The sequence below is a fragment of the Mesitornis unicolor genome, unplaced genomic scaffold (assembly GCF_000695765.1).
Source record: "Mesitornis unicolor isolate BGI_N332 unplaced genomic scaffold, ASM69576v1 scaffold38131, whole genome shotgun sequence".
Taxonomy (NCBI): domain Eukaryota; kingdom Metazoa; phylum Chordata; class Aves; order Mesitornithiformes; family Mesitornithidae; genus Mesitornis; species Mesitornis unicolor.
This window is the reverse complement of record NW_010165181.1, coordinates 8,021-30,512: the sequence shown is the minus strand read 5'-3', so window position 1 is coordinate 30,512 and position 22,492 is coordinate 8,021. Positions and strand designations below refer to the sequence as shown.

At 37.3% G+C, this 22,492-nt stretch overlaps 1 protein-coding gene across 1 annotated transcript; it reads left to right on the top strand.

Annotated features, from left to right (window-relative positions):
- Positions 1-839: 839 nt before the first annotated feature.
- On the top strand, positions 840-21,609 carry KIF2A (kinesin heavy chain member 2A; the record flags this gene model as incomplete). Its single annotated transcript, XM_010194538.1, has 12 exons — positions 840-930; positions 1,088-1,151; positions 1,582-1,673; positions 1,917-2,059; positions 2,784-2,988; positions 6,200-6,310; positions 12,257-12,324; positions 14,010-14,123; positions 14,845-14,995; positions 16,572-16,673; positions 18,918-19,053; positions 20,914-21,609. Coding segments are annotated over 12 exons (1,363 nt in total), but the record flags the coding sequence as incomplete, so codon positions are not given.
- Between the last annotated feature and the right edge of the window lie 883 nt (positions 21,610-22,492).

The window sequence follows — 22,492 nt, the reverse complement described above, 5'->3', positions numbered from 1 at the left end:
GGGAGCACTCAATCCCCTCATCCAGATCAAATGTTTCTGTTACTTAAAGGTGCTTTATGTGTGAACACCTGGAAAAAGCTGAGTCTTTTACAGAGAGACTCCTACCTCCATTAGTAACCCTCCATTAGTTTATCCTTTTTAAATGTTTTATTAAATAATGGTGATAAGCAGCTGAAGTAGGAGCAATAACTCTGTGGTTTTTAAAGTAAAAATTAATTCTCTAAAATAGAAAAATGATACTTTGGATAATATTTTTTAACACATCATATAGCACTTCAGAGAACTAGATTTTTCCATTCTGAAGAGCTTGGTACCATTTTATTTCACCTTTTCTGCATATATGTATGTTGTCAGAATATTAAGATGTGCTTTGTTGTGTTAGCCATTTGTCTTCCAAATTTAATCTTGATAGCTTATTTGGGTAGGAAAACAAAAACAGAAATTAAACTATAGCAGAATTTTAGTATTGGCAAAACCTAAGTATCTGGTCCACTGTTTTATTTCAATGTCTTCTAATTCTGTCTTCTTTAGGGAGCTCCAAACTCTATGGGGTAAGCTGTGCTGTGTTGCATAATTAAAACAAAGAAATTATTTTTTCTTAGGTTTTAAAGGAGAATAGTATTGTTGTAAAATAAATGGGAGCAACCTTTTAGCTTTTATCTGATTGAGATTTTAGGCAGGTAGTCTCTGTAGTTCAGAAATTAATGTGGAGATGTCCTTTGGCCTGTCAAAGTACGACCAGTTTTGTCACTTCTGGCTTTAAAATTTTTAGCGTCCTTGTGGTAGTAGCATTTTAAAATAATTCAGTTTCTTATGTACTGTTGGTTTTTGCATTTAAGGTATACAGCTCGACCACTAGTGGAGACCCTTTTTGAAAAGGGAATGGCCACTTGTTTTGCATATGGGCAGACAGGCAGTGGAAAAACCCATGTAAGTATTTCTTCTATATGTTAGCACTACACTTCTTTTTGTATGTCATACACTTGGATAAATTCTAATAAGTAACAAATACATAAGTTACAGTTCTGTGATTTTTGTAGTATATTAGTATATTTTTAATTTTATTTTTTTTTTTTTTTAAATTTAGACTATGGGTGGTGACTTTTCAGGAAAGAACCAAGATTGTTCTAAGGGGATATATGCACTTGCAGGTGAGACTTTATCCATCTGTTGGGTTTTTGCAGATTAGGTGAGATTAATAAATTTGCTACTCCTAGTTGTGCAAACATAAAGGTCTGTATGTTTTGTATTACATTTGAGCTATGGTAACATCAAAAGTACTTCCTAGATGTACTTCCTAGATGTGTAGTCTTTGCACAGTAAAGTGTATGTATAGACGACTTCAAAAATGTAATAAATATAATGGATGATTAATTAAGTTTATCATTTTGGGGTCTCCCGCATCTTCCAATGTAATGTGGTGATTTGAACTACAGTGTTTTAGACTTGTTTGATCGACCCTATCTGTTACACTTTCAAAATATGAGAGATGCTGTAAAATAGACTGTTATGCACTCATAAGTCTTCAGTAAAAGAAAATACATAACAGGATTCCTGTTTATTTTGGAAATGTATTCACAGCTCGAGATGTCTTTTTAATGTTAAAGAAACCAAAATATAAGAAGTTAGAACTTCAAGTAAATGCAACATTTTTTGAGATCTACAGTGGTAAGGTAAGGACCTGATCTTTCTCTGTGGAAGGGGGAATTTCTTTTTCACAAACAAGATTTTGAGTTTGTCACATGAAATATTTTTTTCCTCTTTGTACTACAAGCTTTATTTCAAATAATTCATTACACTTCCCTTCCAGTCATGTTTTTATGTGGAATGCTTTTGCATATTTTTATATGGGATTTGAAACAAAAGTGTCCTTTAAAGTTCCTCTTTAACTGTTCTGTTTTCCCCTCCTCCCTAAGGTTTTTGATTTGTTGAACAGGAAGACAAAATTGAGAGTGTTAGAAGATGGTAAACAGCAAGTCCAGGTGGTGGGATTACAGGAACGGGAAGTCAAATGTGTTGAAGATGTTCTTAAACTTATTGATATAGGCAACAGCTGCAGGTATCTGCCATAGCTTACACCAGTTTTTCATTGTACATTAAAGAATCAGAACAAGATTTTTTTGGGTCTCTTCATAATTACTGCTTTCTAATATGCGATGGCTTTGATGTTGGCTGCAAGTACAGAAACTGTCTATCCTTTAAATAAAGATGTTTGCAGTTTCTCTGTCTCCTAGGGTGTAAAAACCTGATTTTTCTACACTATGTGAATTCCATGCATTATGTAAGCAGCTTACCAACTTAAATTCACATCATTTAATATCTGGAATACTGCCAGATTCTTCATCTCTAAAAGGCCTTGATATGGAGTGACAGGTTAAGCATTTTTTTTTTAAGAATCCAGCTTCTTTGTTTTTAAAGTTAGCCTTGTGCATCTGATCTGCCTGGTCAGATAAAAATACCATCGGCATTTTGCATGTAAGATCTCTGATAATCTGAAAGTTTTGAAGATGTGATTATTCTTGCTTTCAAAAGGGAGGTGAAATGTTACTTATCTTCCATATCTGTATGAAGAGATGGCAAAAAAGAGGTATAACTGTACTGTGTACATCCAGTTATTAGGCTTGTATCTCTAGTGTCCAGAAGAATGTTAGTCATACTGTCAGCACATGTAGGAAAATACAGGACTCTGCCCTGAAAAATCTAATATCCTGTGGTTAGTGTGTTTAACGTGTATGATCCTTTGCCTTTTCATATGTCCTTCTTTTCTTTCCTTTTGTGAAAAGGACTTCTGGCCAGACGTCTGCAAATGCACACTCATCTCGAAGTCATGCCGTATTTCAGATTATTCTCAGAAGGAAAGGGAAAATGTATGGTAAATTTTCTCTGATTGACTTGGCTGGCAATGAAAGAGGAGCAGATACTTCCAGTGCAGACAGGCAGACACGACTGGAAGGTGCAGAAATTAACAAGAGCCTTTTAGCACTCAAGGTAACTGAAATGTTTCCATTGCCTTTGAGTAGGTGGAACCTTCTACATGGAATAGCAATGACTATTAAAATGAGTATTTTTGCAGGCTTTGCTTGTCTACATTGTCTACTGATGTGACAGGTAAAATAATGTATTGATTTTTACTCTAAATGCCTGAAGGAACACTCAATAATTACCAAGTAGAAATAATGCAGAAACACTGTGGCATCAACCTGCATGTAGTTTGAAAAAACAACCAAACAACAAACCCTCAGCAAAAAGTCCCCAGTGATTGAATTTGACAACTTTTCTGGTATATGTCTAAAATGGGAGGAAAGAGGACTGACTTTTGTACTTAAGGTCTGAAGTACTAACTGGAAATATTCTGAATTATCTAAATACTTACTTCCTTTTTTTCTTAATAAGAAATGAAGTTACATTTATTTATTTACTGCTATTAATTCATTAAAGTAACAGAGCAGCAAATGTCCAGAAGGAGCTAACAAATAGATTAAAATAACCCTTGAAAGTTGAGATCTGGTTTTGACCTCTTTATACAGTCACTTTACAGATTTTCATACATTAATCCAGGACGTATCAAGAGAGCTAAGAAATACTATTTAAATGTTAATATGCTGGATTTTGTTTTGTTTTATAATGCTTCAAAGATGTTCAGTCTACATAGGGAAAGTAAATGTTTGTTCTCAACTGGGTAAACTGTAGTTTTGAATGTGTCAGGATTTATTTCTGTTGTTGGTTAGTTTTGCTTAGGTTTATTACTGTCATAAAGAATCTGAAACCCAAAATTGCTGTGCTTACTTTTTTTTAATCTCCTTCTTCTTGGAAGAAGACTTTTATCTGACTCTTAAGTAAATGTCAGAAAATAACATAAAATTGTAATGTGTACTGTCTCACTACAAAATTGTATGGCATGTGGAAACACTGGAAGTAGAACTTCTAAAAATATGGCCTGTTTTGATTTAGCATCGGAAGTAAATAATGCAAGCAACACTCTGGTAACATTATCACTTGTTTCCAACTGTAATTGAGTAAAGCTGATTTGACTTGGTGATTTGTTTTTTTTTTAGTTTACGTCTTGCCTTTAGTGCAATACCTGTACAGCATGCTTAAATCATTTTCATACAGCTTTTCTTACTGATTATAGTGAAAGTTTCTGTTGCTCCCATACTACTGGTTGTGATGTAAATTATATAAGGAAAGGTAAATAAATATAAGCGGAGGCCTTGCAGAGGTCTGAACAGAAGAACAAGAAGATACAGTTTTCTCAATGATACGTTTATTTTCCATTTTTCACCTATTCCCAGAAACGTTACACAGCTTTATCCATTTGCATTCAAGACCCTTGAAGTTATTGTCAAGTATAAATTAAACTAGTAAATTCTGAGGAGAGGTCTTTGGTGCTAATCCAAGATTTGCTATTTGCATCCTGTTAAGACAATCCTGTCTTAACCTGTTCAGATTTTTGATACAGGAAGTTATTTCCTTAATGTCTCTACATTGAAGTAATGTTGTTGTTTTGTTACCTCATTTTTCTGAGCTGTGATGGAAAGCAAAAGTAGTTAAAAACTCTATTAATTTTAAAGCTGGCACCGTCCTCCTGTCCCTACCTTTTCCTGATAAGGAAATAATCCAATTCTAATTGTTCAGGAGTAAACAAACTAAAAATCATTACATTAAATTAAAATATCTTCATTAAACTTGTTGGTTGCCATATCAGTAATTCAGCGTACACATTGTTATTGGTTTTAGTTTGTGATGTCACTTGCTGAAAAATCTGTTGCCTCTCTTCTTATCTAATCTGCTTTTCTCTTCATGTAACTAGTATTAGTGTACAAATTCAAAAATTCCAGGGTATGCACTGCCTTGCTCACCTAAAAGTATTGAGTCCTTTTTAGCATTTGCATGTGAAATTCACATTCAGCAAGCTTTGGTCTTTCTGTTTATCTGAGCTGTGTCCATTCTATAAAATTCAACTTGATGTTCTATACCATGGCAGTCTTATTCTGAGTGCATTTTTAGTTCTGTTTTATGATGCTTCACAGCTGCTATGCTTGCTTGGATTATCATCCCAGAGTCTCTAACCTGGCTTTTTGAAGAAGCTGTTGCTGGGAAATTTCGAAAGGCCACCAGGATATGGCTGCAGCTGAAGGATTAGATGTACTACTGTAGAACTTCTAATGTAGCACAAAAGCCATTCTATCTGTTAGTACTGCTAAAAGCAAAGCTTTAATTTCAAAAGCTTTTGAGATACAGTTGTTTGAAGTTGTGTGTCTAGATTGTACCAAGGAAGCCATCCATCTGAAGAGATATATCTATACATGAAGTATTAAGGCAAAGGCAGAAGAATTAATGATCAAAATGTGATGACAGCACCACAGAACTTTAAATTTAAAGCTTTCTTTGCATAAGAAATAATTTATTAGCTGATGTTAAGAGCTCTGAGTGGGCAGAAGTGATGTTTAGATTGGTATGATCTTGGGTTTGCACTGTTGTACTTAGTTGCTGCTGGAACTTCTGTAGTTATTTCATAATATTTATATCTGTACAGTATTTCTCACTGGAACTCTCCAACCAATTGCAAATATTAGGTTAGCCTCCTACCCTTGTGAGTGAAAGAGGGGACCATATCCCTGTTTTTCACATGAAGAATATTTTAAAACAGGGAATGTCTGACATTTTCAAGTCTCCTCTAACACTGCGTGCATCAATAGAGAGCTGTGCTCACTAGGTTTGTGACCTGTGGAAGCTTGCAGAAAGTTTTTCTTCTGAGCTGTAAAAGTCTCCGGTTTAGCCAGAATCAAAGCTACTTCTTTTAATTGATGGAGTTAACGTATGTCTCTGTCCGCGCTGCCTCTGCTGGTGGAATTTGTAGATCATTCAGGCTTTTGCAGCTGATAATCAGAAATAATTGTTAGTTTGGACGTTGACCATCAATGCTGTTCTTGTTGAATACAATATATGTAAACACTTCGGATGAGTTTCAGGAAGTTTTTAAGGCTCCTAAGTCCCCTTTAAGTTCCTGCCTCTTTGCTGAACTTAATGAGAGGTAAAAAGCCTACGACTTCTTGCATCCAAGCTTTAATGATAAATTTTAAGATTTTAAGGGACAGCAACACAATTAGGGCATGTATTTTCTGATTTTGAATTACATTTGTATTGTGTTTATTTAACTTGTGTCAAAAAAACTGCATAAATCCATTTATTCTTTCAGGAGTGCATTAGAGCCTTAGGCCGAAATAAACCTCATACACCCTTCAGAGCAAGTAAACTTACTCAGGTGCTAAGAGATTCATTCATAGGAGAAAACTCCCGTACATGTATGGTAAGTTGATCTGGTTAAGTTCTAACAATTGTTCTAACAATTACAAAGATAAAAGAAGCTGGAAATTTAGGCTTTTATGTTTAAAAGTGGTCACTTGCTACCGGCAAATTTATCCACTGACACTGTATGTGGAGTGAGAGTTTCAGCAGAGACATTTCAGGTAACTTGCTTCTTTGTCATTTTTTATTGGCCGGCTTTATTGCTTATTCTGGTGCCTAGCAAGAAAGTCTTCTATCTTGAAGTTTTCTTTGTTTGTTTATTTTTAATGATGTCTTAATTGTATGAGGGTATTGTTTGCTGACTCAGAATTTTAGGAAAGGTGGTTGTGCTGTACGGGCTTAAGGATGGCAGACTAGACTGCATGTACAATCAAAACAAAATCTTATAATAAATTATAATGATGTTATTGGTCTTAAGGACATAAAGTATTTACTACACAATCTAAGTGCCATAGCAACTACTTATTAATTGGCATTTGCTAGAACAATAACTAAAGCAGTATTTTAAAGCTAGCTTAATTATTGAATAGGAATTTATGTTACCCTACCCAATGACTGTGGGTCATTCAGCCTTTCACTCAGTCTCTGAGGGGTAATGGTTCAAGGGTTGTACTTGCTGAAAGAGGGGGAATAAAAAACACCACATGGCAGAAGTGCAAGAATCACACCTGATCAAGAATGAAGCTGGGCTTTATTCTATAAAAGTGATTGACTGTCAGTCATTTGTTGCTAAGCCAAAAAACTTCTTTCCTCAGCCATCCTTCTGGCTTAGCAAAATGTTCTCATCTCACAAGAAAACTGTCTCATTTATCAGACTTCTGTTTTTCTTTCTGTCTGGGGCGGGCTGGTCCAGAGTTTCCCAGCATCAAGGCACGGCGTTACTGTCTAGTGCAGCTGGTATTTTTCTTTCATGAAAGAGCACACAGAGTGGGGCAAGTGTCAAGTTGTTTCCTTTGCTGAGGCAGAGCATCCTGCTACAGTGGTGTAGACTGGAAGCACAGTGGTGAGCTATGATCATTAAATGACAAAAACGAATATCAAGTTGGTATCAAAGGCATTAGCATATGCTCTAGGCTGTTGAGGGGGGAAGTGGTTGGGATAGGTGGGATGAATAGTTGTGTGTTGTATAAATGTGCATTTGCATCAGTCTGAAAAAAACCCAAAATTATTCTGCCAGGTGGTGGGAAGAACAGATAAAAGCACTGATGTCCAGTTGTTTTATGTGTGCATCCTTAACATTTCTCCTTATGGAAATGCACACTCTACAGTGGACAGAGATTGCTAGGCTTGTTTGTGTTGATTACTTTTCACAGACTCCTTGGAATTAGTCTAGAGGCTAGGGACATGCAGACCACAACATGAAAACCATGTTGTTAGAACAGCCTAGTCTTCCCTTTAGCTGTTAGGTCTGGTTCTAATTTGAAGATGATGGTAAAATAGCATTTTTTATTAATCTCTGTTCTCCCTCTGTTTTCCAATGAAAAGACAGGATTGTTTTCTTTTTCCACTGAGATATACCTGGTCTAGTTGAAGCTCTGAGCTACCTGATCTAGTAACATTGTCCCTGCTCACTGCAGGGGGTTGGACTAAAGATCTATGAAGGTCCTTTCCAACCCAAATTATTCTAGGATTCTAAGATTCTATAACTTAATAAAACCTGTGTAGGATCATGAAGCTAATTTGTGCATCTCTTATTAGTGTATCCATACCACTGAAGGAGGTTTGGAAAGTTAGCCTGTTGGAAATTACTCTCTGTACATAGAATAATTAACATTTGTGAATATTCATTTCATTCTCACTGTCACTCTTACTTCCTTAAAGAGCTTGCAAACTGTCTTTGTTTTAGTGAAGCTTTTTTATTTAATTATTACTCTGCATAAGAGTTATCATAACACTTTTTACCATTTCAAATGTGTGAGAATGCCAGTGGGAATAATCCATGATCTACGAATGTTCAATTTCTGGTAAAGTTTTCATTCCTTTATTCTATATTCAGTATCGTTCTAAATTAAGGGAAAAAATCCCCTCTGAAAGTGAGTGGAAATATGCTTAAATTATTTTTTTATCTTCTCATTCACATAACTAGAGTAACTTTACAAATAATAGTAAGAAAACTCTTTCATTATGTGATACTGCTTTCAAATGCGATCCGCTGTTACCTTTTCATGTACTTTCTTAGTATTAGGACCACTTGTGACATTCTGGTTTTAGTGTATGTTTACTTGTAATTTTTATCAAGAATTTAATCACCAAAGTGTTTTCTTAACATATTGATGTGGGAAGAAGAACGCTTGGGTGGTTGGGAGGTATAGAAGATACCTTAGTCTGTAATTACCTCCAGTGCTCTCCAGCGCCCTGGAAAGAAGAGAGGAGGTTTACACTCCAGTGGCCAAGTGGTGGGAATAGTAATCACAAGCAGCTTCACCTCTCTCCTGGATCTTCCTTTGCCTCTTTTACAGAGATGTATGGAAAATCCCACTGACAGAGGTGAATGCTCACAAAAGGAGACAGAGAAGTCAGAAAAACAAAAAATCAAAACAAAACAAAAAAAAAGATGATGATGATGATGATAATAATAGTAATAATCTTTATCCGAATAAAGGGAGAGTCCACCAGGTGGTGTTCCCTGGTGGGGTCTCTCAAAATGGCTGCTGGGTGCAGCCCCTTTTGCCCCCCAGCTGTCCGACAGCATGTGACTCCTCTTTTACCCAATTGGCTGAGGTACTTGGAGAGTACAGACTTTCTGGGCCACCTAGTACCTATTTCTCCTTAATATGTTACTGCTTAATATGTTACATACATTGGATGTATAATTAACTCCAACTTTATGCCGTCCAGGGTGGAAAGATTAACACTTATAAACCTATTAAACAGGTGCATTTAACTTGAAAACTAAAAGTACAAAAGTTTATTTTTAACCCCTATGAGTCAGCCCCCTCAGGCACCCTAAATCCTGACTGATGCCTCCCAAGCCACATTGCCACCTCCTTATTTATGAAAACATTCCTGTCTGTATCTTCCCAAAGACAATTTATTCAGCCTTCCAGTGTGGTATTTACACTGGCTCCTTGGCAGGGCATGCCTGATTTTAAAGCCTGTTCATATGTGATAGCTAAAGTTGAACAATATTTTATGAAATAACATATTAATATTTTATTAATAACATACTGCAGGTGTGCTGAGTGCTAGTTTGCAGCAGAACTATGTAAGTGTGCTGCTTCAAACTTCAATAAATGATTGCAAAAATAGATTAATAATGATTAGGTTCCTTTCACGTTCCTGCAGTTGGTTGCTATGTTCTCTGGAAGTGTCTACTTTTTGAAGTAAATGAAAGCATAGAATAACATCTTAGTTATAACTGTTAGGACTGTCTGTGCTGCTTTTAGCTGAGATAGAGTTAATTTTCCTTCACAGTATGAGACTGTTTTGGATTTGTGCTTAGAATAATCTGATAACGCACCAGTGTTTAGTTGTTGCCTAACAATGTTTACAATAAAGCCAAGGATTTAATTCATACCATCCCTCTCCTCCCAGCTTCTTTATAAGAAGAGCATTCTCATCTGTATACAAGGATAAACTATGATTTGAAATTTTTTGTGGCTTTTTTCAAATTTCAGAAAATTATTTTGAAAATAACTTTAATGTAGACAGTTAGGACTAGGATCTGCTTCATTCTAAAAGAATCCAGAGACATACACAGTCAGCATAAATAGGTGGTTTTGAACTTTATTAGTCATTGCAGTTTTACTGAGGTTCTTGTCTTTAAATAGTTCCAAAAACCATTTAAAGTTGTTCTTTGAAGAGTTACATAGTAGGATAATGGACCATCATTTGAAATTTGCAAGGTAGCTATGTTGAATGGTCTCATTTTTTTAACCAGTGCTGTGTCCTTAATGTGTTGCATCCTTGACACGCTGCAAACATAGCTGAAGTGCCAGGAGTAGGAACTTGCAGACTTCAGTGTCCCAGAAAGGCCATTGGGTCACACTGTGATGGCTTATAAGCAATGTAGGCACCTTTGAAATAGGAATAATGGTAATTACATGGCTTAAAGATACTCCTGCTGGTAAATAGTCCAGCTTTTTCCATCATCATTTGGAATTATGAATGAGGAAGTGAGCAACAGAGAGGGCGGAGTCCTCTTGTCCTGCCTGGACTGGGCTTGCTGGGGCATGAGAATCTGTGCTGTAGTACATTGAGTCTTTTGTGTGGGTTCTTGTGCCCTGGTGGAGTATCTACACAGCTGACAGTGCCTGTGGTGGTACTTCTCCATCGCATCTGTACCTTACGTAATTCGCAATGTTGGAGCGGTACCCAGATGCCACGGCAGTTGCCGTGTGTGGTGTGCTCTGGACATTGAACTGTTGGAAGAGATGCACGCATATTTCACATTCAGTGAATTTGGAAAAGTTTTCAGAACTTGCAGGTTTTTGTTGATTAGCACCCAGAATACTTTATAAAGAGACATGCAATCATATGTTCTTTTTAAATCTGTGCTTGTTTTCATTAGTAACTGATGTGTACCACTATCAGAGGTTTAAACTTACGTCTGCATGGTAGCAAACTCTTTAGACTTTCTAACCCACTCCCACTATGTATTTTTCCTTTCTTCTTAGTTGGAGTAATTCCTCTCAGGATTACTACCCATGGTTGTACAGTAATGCCAGTACCAGGATGAAAGGGAAGACTGGGATTATCTAATCTTCATCAGTTTCAGTCTCCTAATGCAGTGCTGCCACAAAAAGTGTTAGTGTATAGTATCACAGAGGTGTTTGTACTGGGTAGTGCCTTAATGGCTCTCTTGAAAGAAGCACGTATTTAAAAAAATGGACTACTGAGAGACTCTAGAACAAATAATGATGCTACTGTTACCTGATCAGTTACTATTTTTGCCGAGTGCTGGAAAGAAGGTGTATTTTATTTAAGTGGAAAAAGGAAGACCTATAGATTCCAGATATGTCTAATAATAAGTTAGCTATCAAGTATTGTCTACAGATAGCTTCTAATTGTGAAAAAAAAATCTTTCCTTAGGAAAATAGTTAAACACATGCTTATCTTTATTATTAAATACAGTTTTGGACTGTGACCAAAAAAGATCTGTCAAATTAGTATACAGTCACCTTGAATGGAGAACAACCTACAAAGATAAATGTAAAAAAAAATAATCATAGAACCATTATGGTTGGAAAAGACCTTTAAGATCAAGTCCAACTGTTAGTCTAACGCTGCCATGCCCACTTCTAAACCATGTCCCTAAGCACCATACCTAGATGGCTTTTAAATACATCCAAGGATGGTGATTGAAGCCCTTCCCTGGGCAGCCTGTTCTAGTCTGTGGTAACCCTTTCAGTATAGAAGTTTTTCCTAATGTCTAATCTAAACCTCCTTGGCATAACTTGGCACCATTTCCTCTTGTCCTATCAGTTGTAACTTGTGAGAGGAGACCCACACCCACCTCTCTACAACCTCCTTTCAAATAGTTGTAGAAAGCATTAAGCTCTCTCCCTCCCCCTGCTTTTCTTTAGACTAAACAAGCTCAAGTAAGACTTGTGCTGCAGGCCCTTCACCAGTTTTGTTGGCTTTCTTTGTCGTAATTGTTTGGAGAGTGTATTAGACTTACTTTATATTGCATTGTGTATTTCCCTTTTGAGGAGTCTTTTTTATTTTTGTTAGTTTTGCATTTACATATTATCTTACTAAGACAGTGAGATGGGGGAAGTTGTCTGGATCTCTGGGAGTTCTCGATCTGGGTATGGCTAAAAAAGTTTTAAATTGAGCTTTGACTTGACATCTGTCTTCTTGAAATGTCATAGTGTAAGGACAGCTGTACATAGACAGTTTTTGTAGAAGATATCAAATGAAAGTAGAGATTAAAAAAATCATTTTAATTCATCTACCCTTTCATCTGGACAAAGTGATTTATTAATATGTGGCTTGTTTTCTCCAGATTGCTACAATTTCTCCGGGCATGGCATCATGTGAAAACACTCTAAATACGTTGAGATATGCAAACAGGTATGGAAAATGTTATTGCTTATAGCTATACTGACTGTTGATCACTGACAATCTGGAACAGTGTTGTTCCATAAATTATTTTAGCTACTTGAATAATTTTATCATACTTGCATTTCTTAGTAAGATTAAACCCAAATTACTGATCCAGGCTTACATTTAGTTTGTCACTTTTTATGGTCATTACTTTACAATCAATAGAAACTGCATTTAAGCCATTATCCAGAGATGGATAATGTGGATTGCAAGGAATGTGGGAGATACCAGCTTTAGTTTTTCACCTGCTCTGGAGGCACCATCTCTTGCATTGGGATTAGTCAGTATTCATGATTCCCTGATGTTAGCTGAAATACCTTTCTGCAATATGATTTTTTTGTCATCCCCTTGGTGGAATTGCATGCAGCTGCCAGTCTGTTTCATACATGCAGATGAAACTTTATACTCCCCAGCTTCAGGCAAATATCTGAGACTCATAAGTAAAGAGTCAGTTAATCCAACAGTGACTTCATAATCAGTGTAGAGAAATTAACACCTCCAGAGGCCGATGCAGTACATCTGAGACCTGTACTGCTCTCTGAAAGTGTTCATCTCTCTACAATGAGTATGAAAGGAGTCTTCCCTTGCTGCAGTTCTCCTTTGTTTAGTGTCTGTGGAGATAAGGCGATCAGGTCCTGCATGTCCCCCTGTGACCCACAGAACCCCACGCTTTGCTGCAAAAGACGAAGGAGGCAAATATGCCGCTGGGCCATCAGAAACCCTGGTTTTGCCAGAAGAGGCTACCGTCTGATGGCTTGCTTGTCTCAGTGAGAGACAGAGCAGAACCACGTCTGGAACCCTGGCCAGTCCCTAACTGGCACAAAGGGCTGCTAGGAAAGCTTACTGCTGGCTCCCCTCAATACCCGAATGTCTGTCTGGAGTAAGGGACCTAGAGGCAAATCTGCCGGCTTGGACTGGTCTCTGTGATTTCCTTCCTGGTAAGGAGGTGACATCCACTCCCTGCTTACAGTAATATAACCAAGGACCTTGCACATTCATCAAGACTCACTGGGTCTCTTACACTTTATAGAATATGCATTGCTGAAGTGACTACAGGAAAGGACACTGCAAAAGTAATTAAACATCTATTTCTAGTACACTAAGTAGTAGTGCTGAAACTGTTTCTTTCCCTTGGTGTTAAATTTGTATGTTACGGAGTAAATGCCTGTGACTGTAAAGTTACTTGATATGTTTTGAGTAGTATTTCAGTTTTTTATAGCAATGTATCATTTTCTTAGTACAATTAGTTTTTAGGTGCTGTACAGCAGTGTATAGACAGTGTAAGATGGGGCAGAATAGAATTTAAAGTTTTGTAGCGGTAGTGGCTTGGTATTTTAAAAGCCATTTAGTGAAATACTGAATGTAGAGCAAATTTTATTAACTGCGTGAACTGAAATCTGGAGTTACTCTTCTGAAAACATTGCTATGTTAGTTGATAGTCCCTTGCAAATTAGCAGCACTGCTTTTGTTCAGTTTTGTTAGTGATCTGTAACTCTGCTAAAGGTTTAAATACGTTCAAACATTTGTGTTTTAATATAAAAGTTATTTTATAGTTAAACTATTAAAGAAGTATGCTAAACAAAGAGTTGTAGTTTTAACTGTGTTTATGAGAACATTTTCTTTTAATTTGCTGCTGTATTTTGCTGCTGCAGAGTAAAGGAGTTTGGAATTAGTCCTTCGGACATTCCCTTCTCACAGGGTAGTGGCAGTCGCTCTGATCTCTCTCCTTCCTATGAGTATGACGACTTTTCTCCTTCAGTCACCAGGTCTACTTCATTCTATACATGGAATCTTTATTTTTAAGTTTTCTTTTTGGCTACGTAATTTTACAGAACAACCTTTCATTAGTCCCCTTTAGCCTTGAGTCACACCTACTTTTGTTTTTACTTTGTTTGGCAGGTGATGGTTCTGCATGATCTGCAATCATCTTCCCAGTATTTTGTTCACCCTCCCTAAACACCCACACTCTATCCAGGCTTGCTAGTTTCCTTCATACATTTGTTTTTTCATGGTGATGTCACCTTTGTACATTTAGTGCACCAAATTTGTCAAATCTGTGTTTAGGGTAATTTGACTCTCTCTCTTTATAAAATAAAACTGTTTTCATACATATATATGAAAGATGATCAGGTTTAGGGTGCTGAATGAACTTCTGTTTCAAATATTACCTGTTGTTAAGGAGATAATATTGAGACTTTGGAGACTTTTTCCCTTTTAACTGTTAATGAGTAGTAATACTTAGTCAGAAAATGCCTTTGCTAAAGGACTGGAATCCACCTGCAAGTAACTGAAATTCACTGGTCCATGCTTTTTAGGAGTTGGACTAACATCCTTTTGTCACTGAAAGTACTTTAAATTTGTGAAGCTGACATCATCATCCTTATTAAATGAATTAATTGCACATCAACCCATAGAGCTTTATTTTTAGTTGCAATTCTTTTGCGCAGGAAGTTGCTAATTCAGAAGTGAAACATTTTCTGCTCGCAGGGTGAAGGAACTGACAGTCGATCCTAGTGTTGCAGGCGATGTACGTCCCGTTGTACACCACGCTCCTGATCAGATTGACGACTTGGAGGCACAGTGGGGTGTGGGGAGCTCTCCTCAAAGAGATGATCTCAAACTGCTCTGTGAACAAAACGTGAGTGGTTTACAGCATTACATGGAAAGAGAGGATAACAAATCCAGACTAATGTGTACTTATGGCCTGTTACCAAGATAATTAAGTAAATACAGTATGCCTCTTCAGCTTCTCACTTTGTGGTATTACGTTCATTCCCATACGAAAAACCCACCCAAAACTAAAAATGTTACTGGAACGGTGAGAGGAGAATGTTTTACTTTTCTTTATCGTCCTTGTTGATTAGGGCTTTTAATGTCTAGGCAGGGTCTGCTTTAGGCTCTGGTGTTCTTTTGTGTGCATTTTTTCCAGTATAGCTTCATATTTTTTTAGACAGTTAAAAGTATCTTGGGACACTTATCTGTTTGAGTTTTTTTAACACTCCTTGTGTGTTTGAGCATTATTTCCCCTGCATTTCCCTGCAACACCCATTTCAAGTGAGTTTGCCTTTCTCTGAGTTTAGAAATATTCCATCATTCCATGCCATCATTCCTCTTCCCAATACTCTGATTTTCCTGGGGTGAAGCCCCAGTGCACTGCTTGGGAGAGAGCCACATTCTTTTCCTAGTATGTCTCTCTGAGCTGCAGGAGTGGGGAGCTGAGAAACATCTTCTAAAGGGCATTTTCTCTTCATTGCTGATTATCAGCTGTAGTCCTGGTTCCTTAATTGTTCAACAGGGATTAAAACTTCATTTGTAAAAATGCTGATGAAAGATAGAAAATAAAAATCTTTACTATCTTAACTTACTGTTTCCAGGACTCTGACTTCTCAGACACTCTTCATGGTGTCTGCTGTACCTCATTTTAGTAACTGGCTCTTGTTTCAGGACTCTATTTTATAAAAACATAGAGCTTCCCACTGGACAGTCCTTCCAGCCAGATATCCTTTCAGATCATATTTTTTCAATTTCGTTGTTCATCTTGAATTAAATTAAGCATTACAATGTGTTGCAGTTGTGTAAGGAACTATACTGTCTTGCTAAAACATTAAAGCCTACCTAGCACTTTCCCCTTTGATTGTTAACTGTTAATTTCTAAAATAGCCCACTTTGCCCCAGTTTGTAAATCGATGTTGTGCATTCACTTTATGTATTAATCATTACATACGTTTTAGGTTTCTCACTTTACATTTATTCAACTCTTTTCTTCCAAAGGATTAATTTACTTTTGATTTCCTGAAATGTATTGAATGTAATTGTTCTCTTTTTTGAAAATTGTTCTCTATTTGTTGCAATATGCATGACAAAAAGCCCTGACAGAAAGCCAGAGTTCTGCATTAAAACCTACTAGAAATTAGCATTTTTCCCCTGTGACTTCCTCTTTCCACTTTTTAGCTTGTTGGGGGTTTTTTAATAATGTATACACTAGGATTAGTGGCTGGAAAATTGTAGTGAATATGAATGAAATTTAACCCTGTGGACATTTGAATTTATTGCACACTCATTTTCAGAAATTTCCTTTTCAACAGTATTCTATTTTGACAAGTTCTGCCTTCTGCATATTTCTTCTCATGTTCTGTGATGATATGGATCACACCCGATTTATTTCATGCAGCCACAGTTCTTTCCAGACTGACAAGCTTAACTGTTGTTTTTAGGAAGAGGAATTTTCTCCACAGTTGTTTACTTTCCATGAAGCTGTGTCACAGATGGTGGAGATGGAAGAGCAAGTACTGGAAGACCACAGGACTGTCTTCCAGGTAAAGGATGGAACTACACTTTGTTCTATTATGATCCAGGAATTCAGGTTTTCCCAAAGGAAGTGCATACTTCTGAAGATGTAGGATATCCTCTGGTCATTCTGCTGCTGTCAAGAGATATGTAATTTGTTTTACCATTCTGAACCTATTGTAGCAAACAAATAGGGATGGAAACCATAACCATTAATCTTTGTACCTGTAATGAAAGAGAAGGATATTGCTGTATCATCCCAGAAATGGAGTAAAATTCCTAAATAGATTGTATTCATTGTAAGAAAAGTTGCTGTTTTCTTTTTACTACTTTTACTATTCACTCTATCTTTTGTTGTAGTCCTTTTCTAGCATTAGTGACTGTTGTTCTTTTCTAGTTGCAGGGAGTTTGTCTAGATTGGTCTTGAAATTCTCAATTTCACTGTCTAATCTGTGCCCATATTCCTGTGCCAGAGCTGGCAATTAATAGTAATGTCTCTATCAGCACTATTTCTGTTTGGTCATCTCCCTTTTAAGATGCTGCAATACTCCCTCCAATTACCTCATCTAAGTATCCTTTTGTGACATCTCCTTCTGAGATACTGAGGTCCAGAAGAGACACATGTATTTCTAACTGCCTGTTTGCTTCCTTTTACAGGTACATAAAGCTTTTCGCTTGCTATTAGTCAGGGTCTTTGGAAGGAAATACTGCCCATGCAGTGTCATGCTGGTCAGGCTGCTAAGCCTTTTACATTCATTAAATAAATTGTAGTAATCAGTAGGAGTTACTAGTTTTCAGTAGGAAATGTGAGTTGCTTCTGTTCAAAACCTTGAAGTCTTTAGGGGAGCACGTCTGCTGCAAGAATGCAGCAGAGCATTAAACCTGCTGGCAATACACACATCTCCTGAATTTAGGTATCTAAGTGTAACAGTGATGTGTATTTATAATACAGTAGGATGCTAAATAACACATTTTACAACAGATGTAGAGATTTAGCTGTTATAAAATCTTAGCCCTGAAGTGTGTAAGCCATAAGCCATATGCTGTAGCTGTGTTCTAATGCTTGCGACTTCTGGAGAGACAAGCTGCATTAGTTTAGGATGTTTCTGCCTCTGTGTGTCCATCTGGTCTCCTGCTGGAAATTGCTGCTCCTCCCGGCAGTCACTGGAGCAGGTGTGTCTGAGCCTTCGCTCCCTTCATTCACAGCACCACTTGTCAGTGTCCTCTGTGGGTGGAGGTGGGCTGCACCAATACAAAATCTACCAACTGTGCCAGGTAGCAGTTGTCTTCTGTCAGCTTTGTCCTGGAAGCTGCTGATGCAAAACAACAAAAATGTCTAAAGTAGATCAACAGGACAGATTATGCCCTAGAAGTGCTGGTCTTCCTTTGTGTCTTGGATGTACGAGTTTACATTAGATGAGATGAATCCTATCCCAACATGAGCTCCATCTGTCTTGAAAGCCAAAAAACATACATGGGGTTTGGACTATGCTTTCAATATTACTTGGGCTACTGAGCACAGAGGGAAAGACTTAATTTTAGTATTTCAGGCCCAGCATGCCTAGAACTGCCAGCTGCTTTCTTTTTTTAAATCAAAGCATTTTCAATGAGATCAGATCTCCTGATCACAGATTTGCATGGTTCTGTAAGCATTAAGCTCCTGGTGGCATTCTTTGCTGCAAGACTTCTGTTTTCTTTTTTCCTCCCCACTTTCTTTTTAATATTCAGAGTGCAAAGATGTCTAACAGCTGCTTTAATTAACATTTACTGTACTTTTATCTGGGGAGTTAGCTCATGCAATAGTGAACTTAAAATATCTCTTCTTGTATACCACTTCTCTCAAAACTGGCTTTGACTATGGACAGAATCATCCTGGCTCCTTCACTGTAGTAATAACACTATGATTGTAGTCAGCAGCAGCCAGCCCATACTTAAAAATGAAGCCTTACTTCAAAGTTCGATACCTGCCTAAGGGGACATAACGGTGACAAAGTTCTGTTCTCTGAGTTTTTTAGCTTTACAACTATCTAATGTTCTGAATTTGAGAGCTGCTGTAGCTGGGGTTTACCTGTTGCTGGTATGGCCACTGGAATTAAGAAACAATGTAGAAAACAAACAGTTTTGCTGAATTAGGAATAAAGTTTCATTTTGGAATTAAAGGTGACTAGACAGTAAAAGTGTGGTCATCTTGAGAAAAGGTCTAATTCATCTGTTTGTCTTGAAATTTTGCTAATACATTTAATTGTTTTGGGGTTTTTTTAACTTTTATCTAGGAATCTATTAGATGGCTGGAAGATGAAAAAGCTCTTCTTGAAATGACAGAAGAAGTAGACTATGATGTGGATTCTTATGCTACCCAACTTGAAGCAATTCTAGAGCAAAAAATTGATATTCTGACTGAACTTCGAGGTACATTGCTTTTAATCACTTTTTGTTAGCATTATTAGCAGTGTGGTTTCGTATGCCATGGAACCTTGCAGTAATAGCAAGGAAAAGAGTGTAATTGTGTTTAAGGGTCCTGTTTCCCTTTATGCTCCCCTGCAATGTCCTGTGAAAGGAACACTTCCTGCTGCTGAAGAACAAGTTTACATCTGTGCTCAGTTTATCCTAGTTTAAAGGAAAATCCTCTGCTTTACCTCCAGGAAGTAGAAACTCGATCCTGCAACTCTTCTTTTCCTTTGTTCCATAACAATAAAGAAAGAAAGAAAGAAAAAAAAAATAATAAAAAAAAGAAGGTAATGCAATGAGGCAAAAGTAGTAGGAACTTGCAGTTCCTGCTCGGTTCCATTCTGTAGTGTAGCAGAAAGCCTGCTCTTATTTTTAAGACGGTGCTTAAGAGTGGCATTGAGCTCTGAGTAGCTGGGTTGTTAGCTTGCTTTTTTCTTCAGCAGCCTTTCTGTCCTGAATTTTGTCAGCCTCTCTTTGCTGAAAAACAAACTGCAGATAATTCTTAGTGCCCAAAAATGACTTTTCCACTTGTCTTCTAAAACCAGCTTGTCAGCTTGGTACCTCAAGATGAATTTTTCATTTTAGTTTCTTTTAACTACTTGGACTCAGGGAGACATGATATACTGGTAAAAATTCAAGGGTTAGGGGCTGAAGGATGGGAGTGGGTTGGTTTTTTTCTGTGCTAGAAAACTCCTTGTAAGACTAAATCTTAGAGTAGATACACAAGCTGAGTAAAAAGTAAGTTAGAAGAATACATCAATGTGGCCTGCTTGCCTTGTAAGGATATGCTGGCACCAGTGTACTTTAATAGAGAAGTGGAGGTATGTTCCTTTGTTTTTTATGGAGAATGGCTTCCTCTTCAGAAGACGACAATTTGAGACGCAAACAGTGGAAAAAGCACAGTTTAGGTGACTCCCTGTTCTTTGAAAACTTAGTGCTTTTGAAACAAGGTACTGGAGGTAAAGGCTGTATCAGAGATCCTTGCATCTTTACAGGCAACATGATACATATATACTCTTACAGGAGGGAAGAAATGTTAAGGCAAATATTCTTTCTCCCAGTATGATCTGCATTCTGCTCATGCTGCATAATGGTCACTGAATATTTCAGCTTTCATTCCTGTTGCTCTGGGACTGACATATTTATGCTGTCATTTTGGTTTTCTTCCCATTCTTTGGCAAATTACTGGGGGGAATAGAGGGAGACAAGAATAGAAATATGAAAGGATGCCACACTTCCTTTCTCAGGTTTCTCCCTTTCTTGTTATAGTTACGATGAAACAAATGAATGATGCATTTATCTATTTACAGTTAATAACTTCCAAAATTTAATCACAGATGCTTTTCACATTCATAGATAAACAGAGGAGTAAAATTTACTCTGCTAGGTTTCAGAATGTATGGAAGTAACTGATTGTACATTAAATACAAGGCAGGAGTTTTACGCTTCTAAGAATGGTTTGGAAGGTGCTAGGAAGGAAAAGGTTGTATGTGGTTTGTATCTCCCTATACTCTGTAAGCTAGAAGCAGAATTCAAGTGTGAACGGGTTACATGGTGGGAATGCAGTTGTGCAGTTTCCAAACCTATCCTTCTTAGAGATGGGTAGCATCTAAGGGACCAAGTTGCTAAGCAACTTGTTTGTATGGTGAGTATTGAATTTAAGCTTATCTCTGTCCTCTTGTAATTTACAGAGTCAGCTATTTTTGTGGAGGAATGTTCTTTGTTGTGCGCTAGGGCCAGGGTGTGGGGCATCAGCGTTTAGTTTCAAGATGTGTGTTGAGCACAGGCACATCAGTACTCATTCTTTTTTTTTCATTAAAGATAAAGTGAAATCTTTCCGGGCAGCTCTACAAGAGGAAGAACAGGCCAGTAAACAGATCAACCCTAAACGGCCACGTCCCCTTTGAAATGGGCCTTTCCTGGTAAAGGAATCCATGAACCTGTACTGCTGTAGCACACGTTTGTTACAAAACCCAGTGGCTGTAAGAACTCAACTACTTGAAAGTGTAAAAATGTTAGAGATGTCTGTGGAAATGTCCTGTTTCTTATTAACCTGAATGACATTTTCAGTTTTATGTGAAATGCTTCTACAATGTCTACAAAATGCTTCTAGACCAGACAGCACAACCATGCAGGGTTCAGATCTGTGAAGCACTTTGTTTAAAATGTTTCATTTACTAAAATTGTGAATTTCATGTTTGGAAATATTTGCCACATGTTAAAACTGTGGCTGATAAAAAGCTGCAGTATTTCCTTTTGACTATGTTCAGTTTTGTTACAAAGACCAGCTCTGCAGTTTTAAATTGTGTTTGTGTGCATGCACACCTCACTAGTGGTTGTAGTTACTTCTACAGACAGCTGTGCTTACCTCTTCCTATTCTGTGCCTTGATGAAGGCTACTTAACCCTAAACATCCTCATTCTGAAGCACAGCCTTAAGAAACAACATTCCTTATTTGTCAATATAAATTACTTTTAGTGTGTGTACATTTTAATGTGTTTTGAGACTTTTTTGGTGGCTAGCTTCATTTCAGAGGATGTGCCATATCATTTAGGATAAAGTTCTTCAATGAGGGTGGTAGATCACTGGAGTAGGTTGCTCAGGTAGTACATGCTCCATCCTTGGGGATATTCAGGCTTGATGGGGCTCTGAGCAACCTGATCTAGTAACAATGTCCCTGCTTGCTGCAGGGGGGTTGGAATGAGTGACCTATAAAGGTCCCTTCCAACCCAATACTTTCTGTGATTCTATGATTTGAATGGGACATGCAAGAGCTGTTAAGAGTGGACAAACAGCTGGACATTCCATCCTCCTTGTAAAAATCTGGAATTGAGATTTATTTGAATACCATAAAGAATGACTATATAATTCTATCATTTTCTCTGTAATAAAAAAAGAACAAAAAAACAAATATAAATTAGTTGATGTATAATAAAGGGTAATGTTTAAGTACTAAGGAGAGTTGTATCATAGGCTAGCGCAGATAAACAATATGTGGTATGGTGTGACAGTGCCGTCAGAGTAAAAGTATGCTCTGACCTCTGCGCATGGATATGATGACTGTCAAAGTTCAGGGATCCAGCTAAATACTTACTTATTGGCCTTTCACATACTGATAAAATTTGGCTTAAAATGCATGACAGACTTACATGTACATTAACTGTAGTTTGCAGGTAGTTTGAGTAGTTCTGTTGCTTTAAAAAAAAATTAGTTAATACCTGTTTTTCCCTTTGCACAGTGCCAGCAGCTGAAAAGTGGGGTGAAATTGCATCATTTGAGTGTTTTGCACAATACCTCTACCTAGTGCTAATAGAAATCCCACAAATACTTATTCTCACAAATTGCGCCATGCGTATCAGCACTTTTTAGGTGGTGGCACTCAAGTGCAAGGCAGTATCCA